This window comes from Chiroxiphia lanceolata, chromosome 9 (genome assembly GCF_009829145.1).
Source record: "Chiroxiphia lanceolata isolate bChiLan1 chromosome 9, bChiLan1.pri, whole genome shotgun sequence".
NCBI classification, from domain to species: domain Eukaryota; kingdom Metazoa; phylum Chordata; class Aves; order Passeriformes; family Pipridae; genus Chiroxiphia; species Chiroxiphia lanceolata.
In genome coordinates this window covers 2355986-2379782 of record NC_045645.1, presented here as the reverse complement: position 1 = coordinate 2379782, position 23797 = coordinate 2355986, and the positions used below count along the sequence as shown (strand labels likewise).

Here is a 23797-nt window from a genome sequence, read left to right as displayed (position 1 = left end):
TTTCAAACTAACAGAGGCAGGGACAGGAGCATAAAAAAGACAAAAACATTGCTATTATTATCCATCAGTTTACATTTATTGAGGAAAAACCATACAAAAACCATTATACAGTTAATGTGTACCCATATTACATACAATGTCAATGCAAGCTCAAAACCACATTTTTGTAAAGCATTCAATTTACCTCAAGTCCAAGCTGCATCTCCCTAAGACACTGTTCCCATCACAGTTGCCTTTTAAAGCCAATCTTCTTTTTACACACGGGTAGTTTCTGCAGAGAACACTTTTCTCAGGACGAAAAGGCATTTCACATGCACGCAAGAGAAATATTTGTGCACACATGAGAGTTTCACAAGCTATTACTAGGGAAGAGGGAATCCTGGCAATTGTATGCTTTCTGAAAAGCCCAGTCCTCCCTTCCTCCCCCCACTTCCAGAAAAAAAAGCAAAATCAAAAAGCTTTTAGCATGCAATGGAAAACTTAAGAATTACTCTGGAAGAGAACAGGGGAGAAACAGTTTCTACCATCCAATAAAATACCACCAGAAAAAGATGCAATATCTCAAGATTAGGCTGTGCAAGTGAATCATGATCCTGTCTGCCTGGACAAGTGAAGGAGATGGCTTATGATCAAGCTACACTGAAGATTATCTACCTGATATTTTGTGGTTTCTGTCCTAATGAAGTACAGGCTGCAGGAAGCGATACAAAAACGCTTTTCCTACTTGGAAAATTATGCTGCTTTGTCAGCTTTGCACACTTCACATTCTGCTGTATTTGTGGGACACTAAAGGGTGGGGCTGGGCTAAGTGGGGAACATTTCCAGACACCTTTTGGACAAGTTCACTGCGTTTCTGAGGAAGGCCAGTTCTCTCTCTGGCTACTGGAGAGCTCCAATAATCTCCTGTTCTCCCAAGAACTATGAGTTTGGAGACAGAGGTGAAAAATAAACACTATCTTAGCACAAAGCAGCGTGGCTGTAAGGCCAGCAGTGAGAGAGCTGGAGTCATACACCTCAAATGCTGCACACAAGAACAGCCCACCTTCCACACACCACCAACATCCCAACACACCGGCTGCTTCTTCTCTATCTCCTCCCACAGGCTAAATTAACAGCTGAAAGACTGTTCAAGGTATTTCAGGAGTAACAGTTGAAGAAAAAGTACCATGTAAAAAGGAAGTGAACAAATGACTCATCCCCACACTAAATTCACAGTATCAAACTCTAAATGGAACACACACCTAACCTTTTCTCATGTCAAAAAATGAAGTTACATGTTAAACTACAGATGAAATACTAAGTGGCTTGAGAAACTGAAGCACAACTATTAATTTAGTTCAAAAAATTAAACTTGGCTGTTCAGAAGAATATAAAGTAAAATAATGGTTTATATTATTCAATCACAGTTAAAAAAAAAAAACGTAACAGATTATGGAACATTTATGGTCAAACAAAGAATACTTCAAAGAATGAAAAGTGATCAGAACAAAAATTATACCCTACACCATTATGTATGGGATACATTGCAAATCTGTTATGTTTTTGCCAATTTTACCTTCCACATGGAGCCCTTCTATGGTCCATGCTCATCGGCTCACCAATGGCATACACTCAAAGGATTCCTCTTTACTGGTAGTAACTATCTCAGGACCTGATTCTATGAGCTATGATTTGGTGCTTGCAGCATCTTCAGCACTGTGTGTGAAAATGAAGGCAGGATTTTTGAATATTTTTCTTTGATGTAACAGATAAGCAGGACTTTTGAAAGAGGAGCAGCACATTTTAGAAACAGAATAATGAACAAAAAAACTCCTAAGATGCTGCTTTATGTTAAGCTAAAAAAAAAAAAAGAAAAACCAACAACAAAAACTCGAAACAAAAACCTGTACCAGACCATCTGTAAGACATATAACATTTTATACTATCAAAATATACAGCAATTCAGTTAAAGTATCAAGAAACAGGATACACTGACTGCTATATCAATAAAATAGTATTTGCTGTACTGTTAACATTTAACTGGTGCACATGCTTGTTCAGTTATAAAACATACTGATCTCAAACTGCACAATCTGTTTTCCTACCATGTCAAGTATGAATAAGCAAACTAAGTTATCTAAAGATTCCACTAACACACTATAACTGTAAGACAAGTTATCGAGTTCAGTGATAACAACAAGAATCATATTCTTTACATTAGGTCTGATGGGTTTAAGTGGGAATAGTGCCCTATTATAAAAAAACATTTGTGAAGGCTGTTGACATTTCTAACCGAAGTAATTCCTGCATATTTTAAAGGTTTTGATTCTTTAATTGCAACAATTAGCTATTTGAGGAAAAATAACAAAAATTACTTATTCTGATCAAGTTCAATTACTGCAATCTAATAATCTTTTTAAAAAATAAAACAAAAAACAAGAAAAAAAGAAAAAAATACATATTTACCTAGAAATATAAACAGTTGTTTAAAAACTTAAGACTTTCCACTGAAATGGAACCGTGAGTAACAATGCATTTGGGGAAGCAGCAGATTGCTTTTCAATACACAACCACAAAGATCTCACAGGGACAACATTAATGTACTGAAATATATTAATTTATATACTTCCTTAGGTTGTGCTTACCTGTTGCTTTTTTGCAGCAGAACCTAAGGTGGAAGGTCTGGGAAGGCACTGTGAAGTATAAATAATTGCACTGTTTGCAATTAATAAAGATTTTATACCTTAAATGAATCAAAATCAACAGCCTCCATTTTGTGACTGATAAAGAATCCAGTGAATTTAATTTTTGCTCAGTTTAGTACATAATAAATGCACCATTCTGTAAGGTTATCTACAAAATACCATGCAAAATACCTCAACTATTAAACTTAATGCCCTACGCTAAAGATAGCAAATACTGTCCTAGCCTTTTGCAAGCTACCAGCATAATTCCTACTTTTAAAAGGGATAAAAATAATTCCTTCTATTTCTACAGCACAATACATACATTGCTGATTACCTGAATAAACTACTTCAGTTTTCAAGCCTTAACTTTTACTTCTCTGTGCAGCCACCCTAAAAAAATTTATTCTCAAAGCAACAACATGGTGTTCCAAAAAAATAAAGCAATTAACAGTTACAGAATTATTTAAAACATACCTACATCACTACATATCCACAAACTGTCTGAAGACAAAGACAACTTCTGTCTAACAAGTGGTTCCAAAGACTTCAATGTTACGATATGCAAACTTTAAAACACTGAATGACAGCTGTCTCAGGAGTACTAATGAAAAAAACTATTACTCAGATAAACAGAAACATGATTTTCTTTAGCTATTGCTAAAAGTTTCAGGAATACTTACCCACAAAGCTCATATTATGTGTATGTATATATATATATATATATATAAGCAAACCTATGGTTCTGAATTAAGAAGCAATTATGATTTCCTAAGATATCAGCACTGTATTCCAACATAATAGTCACACAAGTACGGCATTTGCATTATGTGGAACATTGACAAAAAGATACTGTTGCAGTTCATCAATTTGTCATTCTGATGTACTTACAGTGCAATGCTCCTTGAAGGAACAATCAAGGATGATACACAGCACAGTCCTCCTCACCCCTATAGAGCTAGTTCTATACTGGCTGGATCAAACCTGCACTTCAACAGACAATGGCAAGACAGACTGTAGTGCATGTCATCTAACAGATGCAAAGAGCAAACATAGGATTTCAAGAGAATCAGCTTTTCAGTATGAGCATTAGAGCAATAAGAAGTTTCAAGTATATATAGAAAAATAATCAGTCGATTCAAATACTTGGATATTTACAAAAACAGAAGTTATCTGCTCTGCAGGAAGTTCTCAACCGCTCCCACCACTCAAACAAAACAGCGTTTCAAGGACAGATGCAATTTTTCTAGCTACTATGCAAACCACATTGACTTTCTACACTGCATTTTGAAGTGGACTACTTTAAACTGAAGGCTTAAGCACATTACACTTAAAAGTAAGTTTTATAACTAGTCTGAAAAAATCCATAAAATAGTTATGCAGGAACAGTTTTGAAGTACTCGTTAAAAAACAAAAGTTATCTGTTATAGCAGCTGCACAGGTCTGAAACAGTGGTCATGTCTAAAGGAAATTTCACTGTTAATGCAATGGAAGTATGCCAAAAGATCACCTTCTTAAACACATGCAGTTCGAATCAAATAGAAAGAAAATTAAGGTATCAAGATTACTGGTGCTAGGCAGCAAAATACAATGAATGAAAGAGATCCTCCATCTACAACTATTCTGCAAGAGGGGAAAAACATGCTAACGACAAGTTTTTAAACTCAACAAGGTTTCACCAGGGGGGAAAAAAAAAAACCAACTCATTTGTGTACAGGTACCTTGATTCAGCGTTGCAAATCAATCCTATAATTCTGCAGTACCCACATATCCAACTTACCGACACAGGAGGTTTCATATTATTTATTGTAAAGCACAAAACAGGCATTTTTAAAAGTGATAAAGTATACATTGAAAAAGTACATTTATATCACAAAGCATTGACCACATAATTGCAAATACATTTGCTGGAATGTGTACATCTACACTAATACTAAAAACAAACCATTTTTTTTCATTTCTACACAGAAATATTACCTCCTATCAGTAGTGATAGATATTTTGTACATTTTCAAAAACACTATTTTTTTTTTTTAACCAAAATTAAGATCTTCATCAAGGCGTCTGCATCCATACATTTAACAAAGGTTTTTTCCCCCACACAATGAAGCAAATACTGTATTGTCCACTTCTTATTATTGGCCCTGTGCAGAAGAAATACATAAGAGATACACAAAAAGTTAAAGAAAATCCTTTAAATCGAGCTAACTCAGGAGTGAAGCCTTTAAGAAAGAAAAATTGGTTAATGTAAATGGTGGTGGCTTCTTGCATGGTTTTCAAAACCCTGGGAGGAGAAAGTTTTTCTTTTTTTTTTTCTTTTTTTTAAAAAAAAAACAAAACATAATCACCAAACATATGGATAGATACAGAACTCAAGTTATCAGGTAAACAAAGTCATCTACTTAATTATTCTGAGAGCTATTTCGCTAGAAAAAAAGATGCATACTCCGAAAGTAACGAAGCAGGAGACATGCAAAAAAATATCTACGACCACTGAAACAGAAGCCAGGCAGAAAACACTTGAGCACTGTACCTGTGGCGCTGGAGGGTGCTGGGGCATCCCCTGGGGACTGGTCTGGGCGTAGTAAGCTGCCTGCTGCCTGTAGTACTCGGCCCACGCCGCGCTGTAATCCGGCTGCCCGCCCGGAGGAGCCCCGGCTGGGGCAGGAACTGCCTGACCTGCGGGCGTTAAACACACATCTGGTGGTGCAAACTTCAACATCTCGCTGCCTGACAAAGCTCACCCAGCAATATTCCTCCAAGCAGTCTGAATGAACTTGTGCCTGCTTTCTTTTGACCTAACAGCTCATGCTGTTTTTTAATCACAGAATCAGTTGGGTTGGAAGGGACCTCTGAGATCATCAAGTCCGACCCTTGATCCAACCCCGCCGTGGTTCCCAGCCCATGGCACTGATGCCACATCCAGTCTGTCCTTAAAAACCTCCAGGGATGGAGAATCCACCACTTCCCTGGGCAGCCCATTCCAATGGCTGATCACCCTCTCTGCAAAGAAATTCTTCCTGATATCCAACCTAACCCTCCCCCTGACACAGTTTAAGACCGAGCCCTCTTGTCTTGCTGAGAGTTGCCTGGGAAAAGAGACCAACCCCCCCTGGCTCCCCCCTCCTGTCAGGGAGTTGCAGAGAGTGAGGAGGTCTCCCCTGAGCCTCCTCTTCTCCAGGCTGAACAGCCCCAGCTCCCTCAGCCTCTCCTCACAGCACTTGTGCTCCAGTCCCTTCCCCAGCCTTATTGCTCTTCCCTGGACCTGCTCCAGCCCCTCAATGTCCTTCCTGAGCTGAGGGCCCAGAACTGGACACAGCACTCCAGGGGTGGCCTCACCAGCACGATTCCCATGTAAAGCCGAATTGAGGAATCACGAGGACAGTTTTTTCTGCCCCTTGATTCACACTCGTGAATGTTCAAAGCCTGATCTGAGCAATTGGCAGCATTTGAACACACATAAAGAGTCAAAACTTTCTGTACTCCACCTAGCCTGATTTTCCCTTATTTTACAGGCTGCACTCACAAGCTCAGCAGATGCCAATTCATTTACTCCCACAATTCTGGCATCCTTCAATGGCTGGGACACCGCAGATCACATTTTTCAAAAAGAGCAATAATTTTTGGTCAACATTTACTCCAGCACAGAACACAGTCCTGAAACTTCTCCTTCCAACCTCTGCTACAGCTCCAATCCTCCAGAAATAACAGTGCATACACAGTGTGCACACACCCTCCCAGACTTACAGCTCAGAACTACTGATCCTTGCAACAAAACCAACTGGTAGATTAAAACTCCAGCACTGACACATTGATACACCAGGACTCTGCAGCATATTAAAAAACCCAAACAAAATCACAGCCAACCTTTTAGGACCTCAGTCATGCTGTTCTGCCAAGGAGTATTTGTACAGGCAGCTTTACCTCCTTTTTCCCTAACTTCACAGACATCAAATACACCCCACTTAGCACCACTCTCTTCACCATTTTTTATCTAATTCTTATTTATAAAGCTGTTTGCCAGCTATTCACACTCCCCTACACGTGTAGACTCCCAATCCTCTCAAACACATCAAGTGTGAGCAGAGGATGTGAACATTTGGCAAAGCACCATCCTGAAAGCCACCAACACACAACCTTCCATTTTCCAACCATCTACACAACTGCCTTAATTTTTCCACTTACAATGCAGATAAGTTATAAAACCCCATCCATCTTTTTTGGGGTTATACAGTAAAGCAATTGTTTTCCTAGAAAATCTTAAATTTCTCCAAATCTTTAGAGCCGTAAGCACATTTTAAAAGTTGTAGTTTACCACAACTTAAAATAATTAATCAGAAGTGCATATTGTAACAAAAATGATCTTTAATATGATTACAAATTATCCCAGGACACCCTTTTCTCACGTTCACTATTAATTTAATAATTGTAACGTTTAACTTATTGTCAGCACAGCTGAATGTCGAAGCTAAAGGGATTTTTTGTGCATTACAACTCAAGAATTTTCTGACATTCACACAGCTTTCTCAACGCAGCACTGAAACTCAAGTAATAAATAAAATATGGCAAATTTAACATCTACTCCAAGATTTCAAACTGACTTCTGTCCTGAAATGGGTTAATATTTTAGGTACAGGTACTTCTGAACCTACACATGGAACTCAGCAGCTCAGTCCAAACCTCCCTTCAGTACAAGAACTGCACTGGAACAGGATATTGTTCATACCCAAATCAACAAATTACACTGAAACACTTACAGACAAAGGAAACACAAGAAACACAGAGTAACTCCCCTTCAAGGAGGGCTGAGAAAGAAAATGCCACCAGATTTTACAGCTCAACATCATCAAAATTCCAGCTACAATCATGAGGAAACTTTTAAGAGCAATTTCACTGTTTTATTATGGAATCCCTTAACTATATAAGTCAAGCCCACAATATATAGGAATGACTTGAAATGATAAATTTACAAATTTCAATGGAGACATATAAATAATTTACTAAAACATGACTTCATGTTTAGAAGGAACAGTTATTCTTGAGAGATTTTTATGGCCCAGTTACACGATCTTTATTTCAGATTTTGTATGGAAAAATAAAAATGCCATGTCTCCAACGCAAGGTAACAGCATCTTTATGTCTTTGAAAGCTAAATTACTGTCTTGTTACCTGCTAATACTAAAGGGAGATTTAAAAGACATTTTCTTGATTTATGAAGTGGGGTACAAAGCAAAAATCAGGGTCATCTACAGGATCCATGTACAGCACTGAGAGCTCAGAGACCACATGAACTTGGCTGCTGGGACAGCCTTCCTGGTCATCAGACCTTCTACTACTTAATATTATTGTAGTTTCATTTAGCATTAAACAGCTCAAGATGAATTCCTCTTTTTTAAGTGAATCTTAAGAGAAATGGTACTACCCTCTCAAGGTTCTGAAGCCAGAAGTTCTCATGATTTGCACAGCCAAGTTATACAACCCCAGACATCAAGAGCTCTCCTTCAGGCCAAGAACTCAATCCAAACTAGAAAAAGAAACTCGGATAAGAACTGCCCTCATGTTTTTCCTCTCATTTGATTGTATTGGCATTTTCCAAATTTAGCATTTTAACAGCAACTATTTTTATCTCGTAATTTTTTCTTTTTTGGATTACACTCCTTTTTGGAATTGCTCCCAGAAACTATCCCAACACCTTCTGACTAGTTATGATTTAATCAGAGTAAATGCAAGACTAGTGCAACCCAGACTTTGCTTTCCAGAGATAGCAAATTAGAAAGATTGTGGAGCCCCTGCCAACAAATTACATTATTTTTAAAAAGACAGTGAAAAAACACCCACAACTTTGCATTTAAGAATGTGACCTGAACTGACAGAACACTAAAGTGAAAATAAATAGTTAACTGAACCAGGAAGAAGGAAAATGGAAAGGCCTCTCACATCTTAGAGATCAAGTGTTTGGGAGTTCTGTTGGAATTTTCTTGGTCTGATCCACAGTTCTTGAAGTAAATAATTATTATATACATTTTCTGCTTCACCACTTATGCTGTGTCAAAATAAAGACACAGTTACGTCTTGGCAAATAATTCAAGATGAACATGGTAGAAAGTTGTTAAGAGGAATTAAGCATGGTATTAAATCTAAATGCAAATAATCAGCTGCACCAGCAATTTAATTGCATTTTGCTAAGTCAATTCAAGCAAAATACTTGAGGAAAAAAAGTTAGCAATAACATGTAACCTGCAGTTTTAATGCAGCTCTGAAGTGCTGCAAAGCTAATGCTATTTACAAAAAAAGCACTAGATATAAATGAAAGCTAATTATGATGGTTTTGTAACCTGGAACACAGAAAGCAAGTTACAAGGAAAAAGAAAAATCACAGGTAATCTGAAGAGCACTAGGAAACAGCTGCTAAACAAGAAAAACAGCTTCATAAAGTAGATCAAAGTTCAATTCCAAAACTTAGAAACTATACTTTAAAATACTCAGATTGAGGCATTTAAAAGATGTTGTTTCCCAAGGATTAAATACGGACATTTCAGTAAGTATGAAGTATTTTTGTGAAGCCATTAGTAGCATTAGTACCAATAAATGCCTTAAACACAACGTGAAAGTTGAGTCTGTTTTTCAGCAGGGCCTTCAGCAGTGTACACTTCAGAAGACATGGGCATTGTGCATTTAAATTTTTTTGTGATAAAAAAGCAAGCAAGCCTCCTAAAACATTCCACTAAACAACAACAGAAAAAACCCCTGCACACTTACCCATTTTTTTGTAGTACTCCTCCCAGGCCTTGGTATAGTCAACCTGCCCTGCTGGTGCTGGATTTGGCTGATCTCCTGAATTACATTAAAACCAATTAAACTAAAACGACTGGGGTTTGCTTCACACATACAAATCATCAACTGAAATTTTCAGGAACAATCCCAGATGACAGCACTCAAATCTGACACTACTTTGTGGTAGAAGCTACTACAAACACAAAGTATTAGTAAAAGATACCACAAAGAAGTGTTTAAAGTGCTTAGCATGTTTTCAAGATTCAGGAAGTGCACATCACTCACAACACAAAATACTACCCAAAATTCAAGTGGTAAGCCTCATCCAGGCATAAGTTATAATAACACAACTAAATACCACAACTGTAATTGTCCTAAACCCAATGGAAGTGATGCAGCTATTTAAGCAAATGACAATAATTTTTAGTTATGACTGACTGCTCTGTGTAGTCATTAAACCAGCCCAAGATGTGGCAAAATTGTCTTTGGAGCATACTGCAAAACAAATACATTACCCTGACTACTGCTGAAATTAAGAAAAGCACTGGTGAAGGCTGTAAGCAATAGTTTTCAAAGAAAAACAGCTACTTAAATAAATTGATCGAATGTATGAAGACAACAATAAAAAATAAGTGGGCATTCAGAGCTGCAGCAATGAGAAATGTGTCCATCTGACTGAACAACTACCTTGGCCATTGGTTTGGGTGGTAGCTGGTCCACCTGGAGGGGCTGCAGGAGGTGGCTGTGCTTGCTGCTGGTAATAGTGAGCATAATAAGCTGCCCACGCTGCTGAATTGGGATCTGTTCCTGGCTTACCTATGGAAACAGAACAGAAACGTTTATAAAAGTAGTACTACTGTGAACAGAATGCTGCCCTCAATTAATCCTGTCCTACACACTCTTATTTTCCTCCAAAGAAAAATCCATCTAAACAAAATAACCAGGTACATCTTTTAAGTATTTTTTCTTTCTAGCACAAACTTTTGCTCAGGTTTCAGAACAGTGAACTGTACAAAGTGTACTTTCATAGGGCTGGCGAGATAAAATTATTTCAGAACCCTTACTACTACAATGCCATTCATTACTTTTTCAATGGGATAAGCAGAAACAGACTTGGCAAGTTTAATTAAACAGTCATGTTAATCAGCAATGAATCATTCTGGCACCAAACAATTTCAGTGGTTTTACTTTGGTTATAACCTCACGCTAATGACACTGGCACCGGTGCAGGAGGCATGCCAAAAACATATTTCTGAAACAGAAGAATACAAAGCTTACTGGGTATTTGCAATGCATGGCAGTTCAACTTTAAGGTCACAGTCAAACACAGAAACACACAGCATGTTTAAGAACCTAAATCCCCACACATGGCTATTAAGCATCACTGTTTACTTACAGCTTTTTAGTATAATAAATAATAGTGACATCGGCACCTTCTGCAGCTATCCCCATGGTTCCTTATTTTTATCTACATCTAGGCAGGCCAATGATGCTGTTTCCTAGAGTTTTATTTCTCTGTTTTTCACATTTAGCCTTTAGGAATGGCTTATTCTTGCTGAATCACAGATTGGTTACATTACCAGAGTGCTAACCCACAACACCTGAAAACCTACTGTTAGAGAACATAATGTTTTACCCAACCATCATATCTTTGCACACAATACTTGCATTCATAAAGAGTATTTATTCCTGCAAATAAATGCAGCCAAATGAAGAGAGAATTTCACATAAGGACATGGATATAACTGATATTTTAGAGTAACTATATATAAAAATGGAAATATAATCTTCCCCAAACACAAAATAGGTAAGGCAGCGAGAAATGGAAAAGAAGAAATCCCCTGAAAAAGGCATTCAAGAAGAAATCCACAACAATAAAATTAATGTTAAATGAAATAGTGCGACAAAAGTCAGATGTAACCACTTCAAATGCACACAGTAGTATCAGCATACAGAAAAAAATGTTCACACACTATTTCCTTTTTAAATTACACTGCTTGCATCAACAACAGTGGATTTAAACTAACATGTACTATATTCTAAGGTTACCTGCAAATATCAAATAAGCCATTGCTCGACTCCCCCCCTCCTTCCCCTCTACAGTGGGAGAACAAAAGAGCAGGATTCATTAACTTTCCAAAGAAATCTGACTGTAGTAACTAGCTCCACTTTCACGTGACAAGCATGGCTCTGGAGAAAGCACCTCTGAAAAAAATACTAGAACAACCCATTTGTTACACTGAAATGAGCAACTAAGTGAAAACTGTAGAAAATTCATCCAAATAAATACTTGTCAAAAGAAACACCAACTTCAACTGCACATAGGAACACTTCATTAGATTTTTAAGATGAGTATTTATCAAAAAAATGGTTACAAAATCAAGGTGACATTAAGAGAGTATTTGCCATTTTTTCTTACACATCTTTATGTAGATAAATTACTTTGTAAAAAAGTGAAAATGTGATTCAAAACAGACTAAGATTTTAGCAGTGGTTTTGCATTAAATGACACTTTTGGTATGCTGAGACTTTAAGTTGCTTTGAATCATTCTACATTTAAATAATAATAGGCATTTTTAAATACTAACTGAATGCATGCAGAGCTACCTTTTGCAAAAGCTTGGTAAGTGAAGCCAGAGATGGTTCTTTGAAAAGACACAGTATGTGACAGACATCCTCCCCTTTTCCACTAATGGGATCTGTGTCAGGAACAGTGGCTTATGCAAAAATACTGATTCCATTTATAACAAAAATGAAATTGAGGTATTTTGGCTCAAGTTCTGAGGGAAGTTTCACCTCAAACAAATGAGGCACAACAGACTCAAGCATCTACCTTACCATGCCTTCTGTGGCTGCAGTTCCGTTCCCCCACATGCTCTAGTCCAACCAAAGGATGTAAACTTTAAGAAAAGCAGGACACTACAACTTTGGGAAGTTATAATTCAGTAAAAACTCCCAGTCTTGACAAAGGTAATCAGAAATAGAAGAAATAAATTCTACATTGATGGGTTTCAGAAGAAAATACAGAACTATTACAAGCAAAAGTTCAAAATACACAACCCTGACTAGTTTTACTGTATTAACAGCAGTTCAACAGGGACTCAACAAAATACACCTGTATCAGAGTCTGAGAAGCAATCCTCATAGGTCAACAAAAGCTAAAACATCATATAGCATAAACTATGCAAAGACAGATCAGGGAGACTGTGTAAAATAAAACAGAAAGTCATTTACTATTAGAGAAAGAAAACACATTCTCTGTAAAAACATGAACTGTAAGAAAATTGAACTGCACAAAACCAGTGAACCAAGACTCTTGCAAAAAGTGTCATAAACAGGGATGCAGTATCAATAACAGTTGTAAAAAAAAAGCATATTCCAACTCTAACAAATTTCAACATCTCACAAGCAACATGTGGAAAGTGTAAAACGCAGGTAAAGTGACAAACAGAAAAGCAGAACCTGAGAGAGGAGCTGCTCAGATTTACCAGTGTGACACAAGTGAGCTGTGCAGTGACACTTGGAAGGACAGAAGGGCTGTATTTCCAGGATACCCACCCTGCAGTGCAGCTGTGACATTCCTTACCTGGATCTGGTGGGTTTGGTGGCTGCCAGTGTGGATAAGCATTTCCCCATCCTTGTGGAGCATATGGAGCTGGAGGACCACTGGAAAAGAGCAAGGCACACATATCAGGGAGAGCCAGAGCCAGGGTCACCCTGCAAGAGGGAAGGTGGCTGGAGCAGGACTTACTGAGGGGCAGGGCCAGGAGGCCCTGGATTATAAGGAGCTGGATTATATGGTCCCATGGGAGCACCAGGACCTGGTGGGCCAGGAGGTCCATGGGGGCCAGGAACAACACCATGAGGTCCATGGGGAACAGGTGGACCCAGTGGATTCACTGGACCCTGAAACAAGAACAGCACAGAGGTGAAAATAAACCTTGAGGTTCTCCATTTTTCAGCAGCTCAGAAGAATACAATCCAAAAGATTTGACTGCTGTTAAATAGCAATCCTGCTGAAAACAGGTAATTTTAAGATTAATGAGACTTAGGGCTAATTAAAGAGAACACTTTAAAGCAGCTGTGGCAGTAATAACTAAAAACTTGCATTTCTTTCAGTTTTCTTGAGGAAGTAAAGAACTTTACAAATAAAAGGTGGATTTTTCCACAGGTTGTCTTAAACCCCTCCCAGACTAATACAAGACTACCAGTTTTAAAACAAACCAATACACTTAATTCTGACCAATCCTGCTAATTAAACTAGTTTGTAATATCAGGTACAAAAAGCCACCAGTAAATTTGACTACATGCAAACAAAAGTGTAATGAAAGAGAAGGTGTAAACTTGGATTAGAACTTTACTTAAACATACTGAGACAGAAACTAAACACACAATTTAGTGGCTTTTAGAATACCACTGGTATCTTTGAACCCATCAAATTTTTCATATTCACAAAACGGGCATATTCAAGAACACATCATTAAAACCACACCATATTACACTGAAAAAAACCAACCATTTCCATTTCAAGATTTTGTTTCTTTTGGTGCATTAAGTTATGTTTATGCATCAAAAGAATCCAAATATGGATTCTAATTTTTTATTACCAATTTATTTTCTGATTAATCTGGAAGTGAAAGGGAAGAAAAGTCTCCATGAAGGAGACTTGCCTGCAGTTCTGTTTAGTTATAATAGGAAACCAAAAACCAGTAAACACTCACTCCAATCTTTTCTTCTATAAGCTGTCGTGCATAATCTATTTGCTGGGGTGTTCCACGGATAGTAAACATCTTCATGTTTGGATCTGCATTAGGTGGAGGGTTTCTTTGAAGTTCTATTCTAGCACCAGACTGCTGGCTTATACTTTTAATAGTTTCACCACCTGCAATGCAACATAGAGTTTTTATGATGTGCATTAAAGCAGAAAATAGTGATTTAAATCAGAGAAAGTGCATGGAAGCTGAAGACAAATAAGTGACAAGGTGCCTATTCTTACAAGCTGTACAAGAACATTCTAACAATTTTAAAAAGCCTCTTCAGTGTAGTACAGAGCTTTGATTGCAATAAACTAGGAACAATAAATTATATTTTTAAATAGAGACCACAATAACGTTACTCAGAAACAACAGCCAAGAATTCCTCCAATGTTGTCTGGTTTTTTCGTTCACGTAAATGTGTGAGATTAGACATGAATAACAACCAACACACACGAGTTATCAGCAAAGACAAACTTCAGAACTAAACTCCCTACAAAGCAGTAAGGAAGCACAGATGATAAAAAAAATGGAGAAGACCAGATGGTGAAGTCCACAATTTTTGCAGTGCACTAAAAGCAGAAAGTTAAATTCCTTAAACTGGCTCCTCCTCTCACGTGATCCAGAGATGTTTTATGTACCCTTTGCATACACAACGTTTTCAAAACAAGGGTAATTTGGTATTTAAAATTAAAAAACCCTCAACCTTCCAGGTCAAGAACTGATCTGTGTCAGCCTATTTGCTGTGTCTGGAAAACCCACTATGAACAAGAGATTAAAATGGATTCAAGTGTTTCCTTTTGAAGCATATGGTAAATTATTTTTAAAATTAAATTCAAGAATTGTTTTAATGAACACAGGTATGGAAGAAATTGCTACAGAGTTTCACTGTAAAAGATTTTCACTGAAATGTGTGAAAACTAGTTTTAGGAGCAAGTCAGATTCAGGAACACTTGGCTTATCATGCAGTATCAAACACAAGGTAATTATAAGACACATCACCTAAGAAACTACCAAATGCTACCAATGTAACCCTGTACTTGTTACTTCAAAAAAAGGTTTGATAAATTCAATAAATTGATTGTCTCTTTACTTTTAGAGTACTAGGCTATGTTTTGGTGAGGAAAATCTGAAGAGCATTATGATTTAACAGCACTGTTTTGCTCTAGTGTAAATTATCTACACACACTTGACACATCTCTGTAGTATGGCATTTGTACAAATAGAAAAGCTGACTGTTTTTTTTAATAACATATACACATATGTAAGATATATTGCCTTTGCCAATGATTAATCCAGTTTTGCCAGTAGGGACAATAAAATTGAATTCCTGTAATCCACCAGGAGGCCCCATGTTCCAGTTGCCTTGGCCTCTACCCCTTCCTCGACCACCAGGTCCTGGGCCACCAGGGTTACCAGCCTAAAAAAGAACAGCAAGAAATGAGCATATTCTGTAACAAGTAATGCCAATAGGTTACATCACATCATTTCTAAAGAAAAAACTGATTCACTACTCAGATAGTTTTGATAGTTGTAGTAGTATCTTTTTTTGGAAGACCTAAATTACATTTTAAAAGACGTTCTGTCCAACTCTGCATGTGAAAGATGAGAGGATATCGAAGCAAGCAGAGAGTTTCACATGCACAAAGATGGAATTTTTGTCTGCCTTCTGTAAATGCAGCAGTGGGGCTCATCTAAGAATACAAGATGGTTTAAATGCTTGAACACCAATTAGAACCCAAAGTAACAGCATGTTAGCTCTTAACACAAGACAACAGAAGCAGCAGCTCTAAAACCAGCCACATCAAGAACTGCCATGACCTTGAATCAGTCTCATCACCTGCAAAACTGTAACTGTAAAAGCAAACATTCCTATTCCAGACCAAACTTTGAAGCAGATTCAAATGGCATCATTAAACTATTTCCTTAGTTACACACACTTTCTGAAAAGTTTAGGCCTTTCTAAAAGGTGGGCAGGAGATTTGAAATTTGAAATAACATTACCCAACCTGAACACTGCGAAGGAGATCTGTAATAATTTCTGCAGCATGCTGACATCTGTCAGGAGGCCCTGTGATCTGGGCTATTCTATCTGGAGTTGTTCCATCATCTGGAATAAAAAGGAACTATGCCAGTAAATGCAATCCAGTAAATTTACAGTCAATTCACAGAAACTTAAGAACAGGTCACAAACCTGGCTTAAACTGGATCCTAACACCGGCATCATTCTGGATCTTTTTTATCATCTCCCCATTTCTTCCAATTACAATACCTACAGCAAATCGTGGTATTGGAACCTTAAGAAGAAACCAAAACAAAGCAAGATGTTGCTGATGCAGATATTCCTACCAAATTCACAGAATGAAAGGGTTACAAAGTAGAATAGTAAACCAGGGCAAGACCTAAGCCACTTTTTCAACTGTCTATTTTTCAATAGTCACAAGGCTAGCAAATGTTGGACTACAGTTTAAAAAACAAAGCAATCTTACGTACTACAAGTTCTCATAGTGGTAGCAACTGCAGGGGATATTATAAATAATATCAGAATAATATCAGAATAATAAAAAAAAAAGTTATAAGGTGTCTAAAATGCAGATTCCAGCAGATGAAAAGTTAAGCCTCTCCTTATTAGCTTGTGACTTGCATAACAGGTGAACTTAAATATCCTTCCATAAAGGCCAAACTCCAATTTTGGTAACATTATAGGGTTATATACTTGGCCATAAAACTGACTTGCTTATTTGACAAGCTCCAGCTGAAACTGTTCAGAACAGCTGGCAATGTGAAGTGAACGCTGCACGCCAGGTCATGCCATAACTTCAGCAGTGATCAAGTCATACTTACATGCCACCACCACCACTTTAGAAATCTGATTAAGAGCTTTCAGCAGTATTACCCAGCTTAACATTTCAAAGTTAACATCTCAAAGTACAGTGAACAAGTTTTTCAACCATGCTTACGTCTATCCCTTCATTTCCTCCTATTCTTGACCCATATTCGTTGCGCACCTCTCTAAAGCCACCTTGATCACGGATTAACTCCAGCACCATTTCCTTGGCTTGCTAGAAGAAGAAGCAAAGTTCATTTAGGTACTGCAACACCAGAATGGATTTAAAAATGCTCTGAATTGGGAAGGACTCCTTACTTGAACTTTGTAAGGGTCTCCAGTTATCCTAAGGGGCTTGTCTGCACCAGTGTTCTGTGGCCCATCTTGAATCATGACCATTTTGACACCTGCTCGTTCCTATTTGATAAAAGGGAGGTCAATACCCACTGAAATCCAGATTCCATACCATCATATTTTAAAAAAGATACATATATACCTGTAACTGTTTAATTGTCTCTCCACCTTTCCCAATAACTAATCCCGCTTTACTTGCTGGAATCATAATTTCTTGGACTGCATTTCCAGGTCCATCACCATGATGAAAGCCAGGTGCAGGTCTTCCCTTTTCAACTATCTGGTCAAGTAATCTTTTGGCTGATCTGGGAAAGAAAACCCGTATTTATAAATAACTTATTCCTGCAAGTATCACTTGCCCACACCTATTCTCCTTGGAAATTCTTTCGATCTGAGAAGTTTCTGTCAAAAAAATGTGCTTACTAACACTAAGAAATATGAGGCAAACTCAATAAATCTGCAGCAGTAACTTAAGAACTAACTGCCAGATAACAAAACCACCCCAATACAAGAATGCAAAAGGTGGTTCTTTACCAGACAAGCTCAACTAAGTTTCCTCCAAACATGACCATCACCCTGAATATAGTTACACTAATCAAAGCTTAACTCTGAAAAAAAGCTGCTGCATGCCAAGTAAGGACATTTGTACTTGTAACCATCACCAGAAGAGTGGAGAAAAGTAAGTATATATTCACCACATGTGTAACTCAGCTGCCATCACAGGACTGTAATCAGGATTTTACTAACATCAGTTAAGAACTCTTCCCTTTAATATGTGAGCAGAATAAATTACAATTACAATGAAAATTCCCATAAAGAAAATGACTTCATGAATGGCAGGGTGCCTGGTTGAGACTTAAAAGGAGGATGACACCTACTTTCCCAAAGGAAAACATGTAGCTGCAGGCCCTGCCTGGAAACACGAAGTGGCAGCAGCTAACATAAATAATTATACCACTACACTTCAGATCTTTCCTAGCAAAGCCACTGTAAGTTGGTCTTCAAGTTTCTTTTCAGCATACATTATTTTTTAATACACATCCACACATTTCTTCCTCAAACTGAAATCAGTGCAAGGTTATGCAATTATTATCTACAACAAGATCTGGACTTGAATTCAAGCTGAAGTTCCATTCTTTTTGTCCTAAAATTCCAAGTATGCTGGGAAATTTGACCACAGGTTAAGGGCCTTTTTTCTCGTGTATACATTTAATTGTCATCAAACCGCCTCTTCAGTAGAGGAAAAACATGTATTATATGGGTATTACATTCTGATCTAAAAAATGAAGTGTATTGCACAACCTAACATGCACACACAGAATTTGTTTTACTTACTGAACAGACTCTGGTGTTCCAGTTAGCATACATGATCTTTCAGGTAGGCCTCCACTGTCTGCAGTCATTAAATAAAACCAACTTGTCAGTAAAGTCAGAAAAAGATTATGAAATTAATCATAACATGCAAACTACTGGAAGGTCAATGAAGTAGAATAATCAGTGTATCCCATATTCTTTAAATCATGACAGTCACAACTACAACAATTAAAGTGTACCTTAAATGAAGGCTGAGGCACTTAGAAGCAATGAGAACTCTTCTGAACTTTCTACTATCCCGCCCCCCAAATAAATAAAATAAAAAAACTCATAAATAGTTACCAGGGGCAATCTGTATTTTACAGCCAGACTCTTGCTGTATGCGTGAGATCTGCTCTCCACCTCTGCCAATTACTTGAAGAAAGAAAATACAGAAAGATTATTTGTATTAACAGCATCTGCTAACATCCTGCACTATATACAGGACCACATCCACACTACTTACTGAATCCAACCATCCCATCTGGAACTTTGTATTCCTCTGTCATCACAGACCTACAGAGAATGTTAAACAGAAGACAGTGACCATCCAGAGACCAAAGTGGTGTTACATTTTTATATATATATCCTCCCATTACTCTTAAGAAAGCTTTTGCCCCCAACATCACCCTCCCACCAGCTTTAGAAGTCATTCTGCAAGCACAGTTCTGCCTCAGCTGACAATACACAGAAGCAACACAAAAGGTTTAAGTGTAACACAAATCAACCCAATCCCTTTATTGTGGTACAGAAAAGGCCACTGGAGCATTTCAAGTTTCATCTGCATATCCACTGCAGTATGCTGAAAATGTCAGCATCCCCAGCCAAACCATAAGAATAATAGTGGGATGTGGTTCAGGCAAGAGAGGAGTGGAGAAAACCGCTGAGTTGTAGCTGAGTAATCCTCTGTGTAAGGTTAGAATGTTTTTTTGTTTCTGAGTCCATCAAGGTTCCTTTTTGTTTACAAGATTGTGTCCCTCCCTCTCCCTTCAGATTCCAACTCCCAGTTATGTTTAAGTACCAAAAACCAGCAACACCTTTTCCTTTCCTTAAGCTTGATACCCAGCCTAGGCTGTGAAGAGAGAGAAACAGCAATGCAGGTGCATTTGGAGTGTCTGACTTAGGACTTGCTGAAGTTAAATTTCAACAGATCACACAAATACAGAGTTGGTATCCCTCTTTCAGAAAAAAATCTCGAAATTGCTTTATTTCAGTAAAAACAAGAACTCTACATAAGATGCAGTGCAACTCTTACCTTTGTTGCTGATGCATCGGTGGTAGTTGATTTCCAAAAGCTATAAACAAATATTGTTCAAATTAAATTCAAACAAGTGGTGTAGTTTACAACTAAGCTTCTGCTTTGGTAATAAGACTTAACTGTATCAATATTTTGTCCAAGTTGACTTCTAAGAATTCTTATCAACAGGTTTAAAATCAAATTTAAACATTAACTGTTGCTAAAACTGACACCACTGTCAGTTCTACAAAGCAGACTAGCTTTGCAAAATAAGACATAACCCCCCAGCCACTCTTTTCTTCTTACTTATTCAAGTGCCACCTACCAGAACACTTTCAAACTCTTGTTCTGACAATGTTACACTTGTTTAGGGTTTTTTGACAACAAAATAAAAATTACTTACAGTCATTCTGAGGAGCAACTTTCTTAGCATCTGGTTGATCTGCAAAATTAAGATTTTTTAAATTTTTTTTGCCAAGGAATTCAACAAGTGTTTAAACGTTTTAGTGTGAATTGTAATTTCCAGTGTATTTAGCCCCCTTTCCTTTTTTTTTTTTTTTTCCTTTCTTTCTTTTTTTTCCTCCAATTTCAGGGAGCTGATCATCTGAATGAAAGAAAGAATCTCACGGACACTCAGCACTCGGTTAGTATAGCTGAAAGGATGTTAGGTTTTTCCATGTATCTATTCAGTAGTTTAACAAAAGGCAGCTTTCAGGACACGCTGTATGTAGATTGCTCAGATACCCAGTCACTGAAACTCAACTAAGACAAGGAACAAAGTTGAGCTCTGTTGGTTGCTCAAGCTAATGATGCTTCTATAGTAAAAAAAGAAAAAAAAAATCAAATCCATACAAAAATCAACAATGACTTAAAAGAAAAAAAATTTTCTCACAATGACCACAAGTCTAGATCAAATATCTGAAAATACAACAGTATCACATGGCAATGCAATCTCAATCTGAATGTGGATATGAAATTCCTATCCAAATATCAAGCATTTCATAGCACAAAACTTCAAAAAAAGCAGATTCAAGCAACTACATCACTACTCTCCAAATCCTATCTGTACAGAAGAGAAATAAAAGGCATCATTAACCTGTATCTAAAAAGACAGACTTCAGATGCTTCCTTCCCACCCCAAAATAAAGGCTACATGAACCACCATAATTTATGTGCAGCAAAAACTCAAGACACATATTCCAAGAAATATTTGTGTCAATCCAGAAAGATCCACTAGTTTACGTCATGTTTACATACTAAACACAGGTAATAAATAAAAATTCCTGCCTTTAAAAGGAGAGGGCATTCCCTCCCAGTGTGTTGTACTGCTCGGACTTGTCCAAGAGCCATCTACACATAAAATAAAAAGAATACATTACATATATCATCTGAAGCATCATTAGCTCATTTCTGTATATTAAAAACCTCACCTTCAATAGAAAAAAAAAACTTTATTGCAGGACATAAGAACTCCTGATATAAAGCCTTAGTTACATTCTGTAGACTGAGTTTCAATCCTCTTAAAGGAAAAAAAAAAGGCATTGCTCTTTTGTAAGACCTACGAGAACATTTCAACAAGCTCAGAGGTTTCTTTCCATAATTTAGCCAGGATTTTGTCTGGATAGTAAACATATCAAACCCTGTTAAGTTCAAAGTGGCTGCTCCATAAGAGACAGAAGATGACACACACACATTTCAGGAGAAAACTCTACTGCAGTGTAAGGCAAATCCAAAAAGCTGCAACAAGTCAGAAGATTTAAGCATGATCTTATCAGGGTTCACACATGCTGTAGGCTGAAATATTAGACTAACAAAAGTATCTACAAGGTAGAAAATTTACCTTCCTGTCTTTTTTTAAAGTCCCATGCTTTTACAATGAAATGCAGCAATACTTTTATTTGAAATTGTGCAGTAATAAAGTATATGAAACTACTGTAACAAAGTATATGAAACTAATCGAGTGTAAAGGGTGAGCACTTCCTACTCTAACTTCCAAGCTGTAACCAGCCCCACACAACAACAAAAGACTTCAGTGACATACCTGTGCAGGCATTGCTCTACTAAGAATTTTGTTGCCCCCCCAACACACATTTTTTCATTTGCAGCATTTAAACCACATTTAAAACAGGCTTACGTTCACTTCAGTTTAGAGCACAACAGTTTGAAACAAATTTTCCCAGTAAAGTGAAAACGAAAGTGTATGTCACGATCTACAAGGGGAACAAAATGTTTTAATGCTGTGCTATGGAAAAAAAAAATCGAATCCACCAACAAAAACACCACCTGCAATGTTTCTGGCACAGTGGCCGTACTCAACAAAAACAAATGCAGCAGTAACGAGTTCGTACCTCCATCCTCCAAAGGTCTTTTCTGTCCTCCATAACCGTAGTCGTTCGAGTTCATCGATGTGCCAGCATCTCCTCCAATTTTCGCTGCAATCTAAACAAAAGGCAGACGTTGTGAGTCAAGAAAAAAAGCAATTTTACTAGCTCCTATTTATTCCGGACCTTCTATAAGATTTGAGAAATTCAGACAATGAAAATAACCACAAAGAGAAAATCGTCGCCAAAACCAGTTCCACTCATAAAAATTTTATTAATGTTTTAAGGAAGGCTTGTGCTCATCCTTCGACAGTAGAGCTTTCTATATTTTTCTCATTCCTTGGGAAAAAAAAAATCGACCTAGTTTCCCTTCAAACACCAGAAACTTTTTCCTAAAAGGGGATTTTCTTTCCCCGTTATTGGAGGAACACCGCTGTGTCTCACCGAGGGCCTCACCGGCGAAACAATTTCAACGCTCAGCAGTCCGACCACACAAAACTTTACAACTACTGCCAAAACCGCGACCGCTCATTAACAGACGGGGCGAAAATTTCGCCCGAGAAGCGATGAAAACACCGCCCGCGGTGCCCAACCTACAAACGGAGCCGCGGGATAAAGCGCCGCCGCCAGGGCCGCCCTCGCCCCACAGGCCGCGCCGCTGCCCGGCCGCTCCGAGGGGGCCGCGGGGCCGCCGCCCGCCCGCCCGTCCTCCCTCCCTTCTTCCCTCCCTCCCTCCAACCCCGATAACGCGCCGCTACTCGCCCGCCGAGATTTGGGCTCCCCGCCGCCCGGGGCAGGGCCCCTCGGCCCGCTCGCTCCCTCACGCCCAGCTCCCCCCGGCGCTGCCCGCGGCGGAGCGGGGCCGCTCACACCCCTCAGGGCGCGGGGCCGGGACAAAGCCTTCCCCCTCCCAGGACCGTCCTCAGGCGTCCCCCCAGGCCCTTCCTCAGGCGTCCCCGCAGCCCAGCGCGGCGAGGCCGCAGCCCCCCCACTCGTCCCCTCGCGGCTCCGGCGCCACGGCCTCCAGGGCCCGCGAACCCCATTGATTCGGCTCGGGGCCACGTTACTCATCGCGCACCTGTCTAGCCCTCTGCAGCGCGTCTTTAAAGGCATCGTTCACTCCGCCGGCCCCGCCGCCGCCTCCCCCGGGCGCGCCCGCGGCAGGAGGGGGCACCGTGGAATAGTCCGCCATGGCCGCCCGGCGCCGCTCCGGCCGCTGCCGCCGCCTGCCAAGAAAGAGAGAAAATGGCGGCAGGCGCGCGCCTTTCACATTCCTGCGCGGCGCCGCGAGCGGGGGGGACACCCGCGCCTCGCGAGAGTTCGCGCGAGATCTGCGCCGCAGAACGGCGGAGAAGCCGCGCGGCGCTTCGCCCGGCCCCGCCCACCCGCGGCCGCGGGGTCTCCCGGGCCAGCCCGCAAGGGCTGGGGGGGGGGAATCGCGAGGGTTCCAGCAGCTGCGCGAGCGCCGGGAGGCGCCGCTGATAGGACCGCGGGGGTCACGTGGGGAGAGGGTG

At 39.1% G+C, this 23797-nt stretch overlaps 1 protein-coding gene across 13 annotated transcripts in view; it reads right to left on the bottom strand.

Annotated features, from left to right (window-relative positions):
* The window catches only part of FUBP1 (far upstream element binding protein 1), a 33511-nt gene extending 9938 nt beyond the window's left edge, over positions 1-23573 (bottom strand). The window contains exons 1-22 of one of the 13 annotated variants that reach the window (XR_004358481.1): positions 23362-23573; positions 22311-22401; positions 20366-20404; positions 19981-20020; positions 19192-19241; positions 19029-19100; positions 18708-18765; positions 17515-17677; positions 17337-17435; positions 17152-17253; positions 16386-16488; positions 16201-16301; positions 15470-15611; positions 14159-14319; positions 13189-13343; positions 13024-13103; positions 10125-10253; positions 9423-9497; positions 5197-5342; positions 3555-4807; positions 2625-2672; positions 55-1695 (exon numbers count right to left, since the gene is read on the bottom strand). Coding sequence is in view for 6 of the 13 variants with exons in the window: in XM_032696047.1 (XP_032551938.1) it covers positions 3614-3652; positions 5197-5342; positions 9423-9497; positions 10125-10253; positions 13024-13103; positions 13189-13343; positions 14159-14319; positions 15470-15611; positions 16201-16301; positions 16386-16488; positions 17152-17253; positions 17337-17435; positions 17515-17677; positions 18708-18765; positions 19029-19100; positions 19192-19241; positions 19981-20020; positions 20366-20404; positions 22311-22401; positions 23362-23475 (1959 nt within the window). In the remaining 7 variants the exon portion in view is untranslated. Of the gene's footprint in view, positions 1-54; positions 4808-5196; positions 5343-9422; positions 9498-10124; positions 10254-13023; positions 13104-13188; positions 13344-14158; positions 14320-15469; positions 15612-16200; positions 16302-16385; positions 16489-17151; positions 17254-17336; positions 17436-17514; positions 17678-18707; positions 18766-19028; positions 19101-19191; positions 19242-19980; positions 20021-20365; positions 20405-22310; positions 22402-23361 lie in introns of those variants that run through there. The other 12 variants (XR_004358476.1, XR_004358482.1, XR_004358480.1 and 9 more) reach the window with 12 other exon arrangements.
* Between the last annotated feature and the right edge of the window lie 224 nt (positions 23574-23797).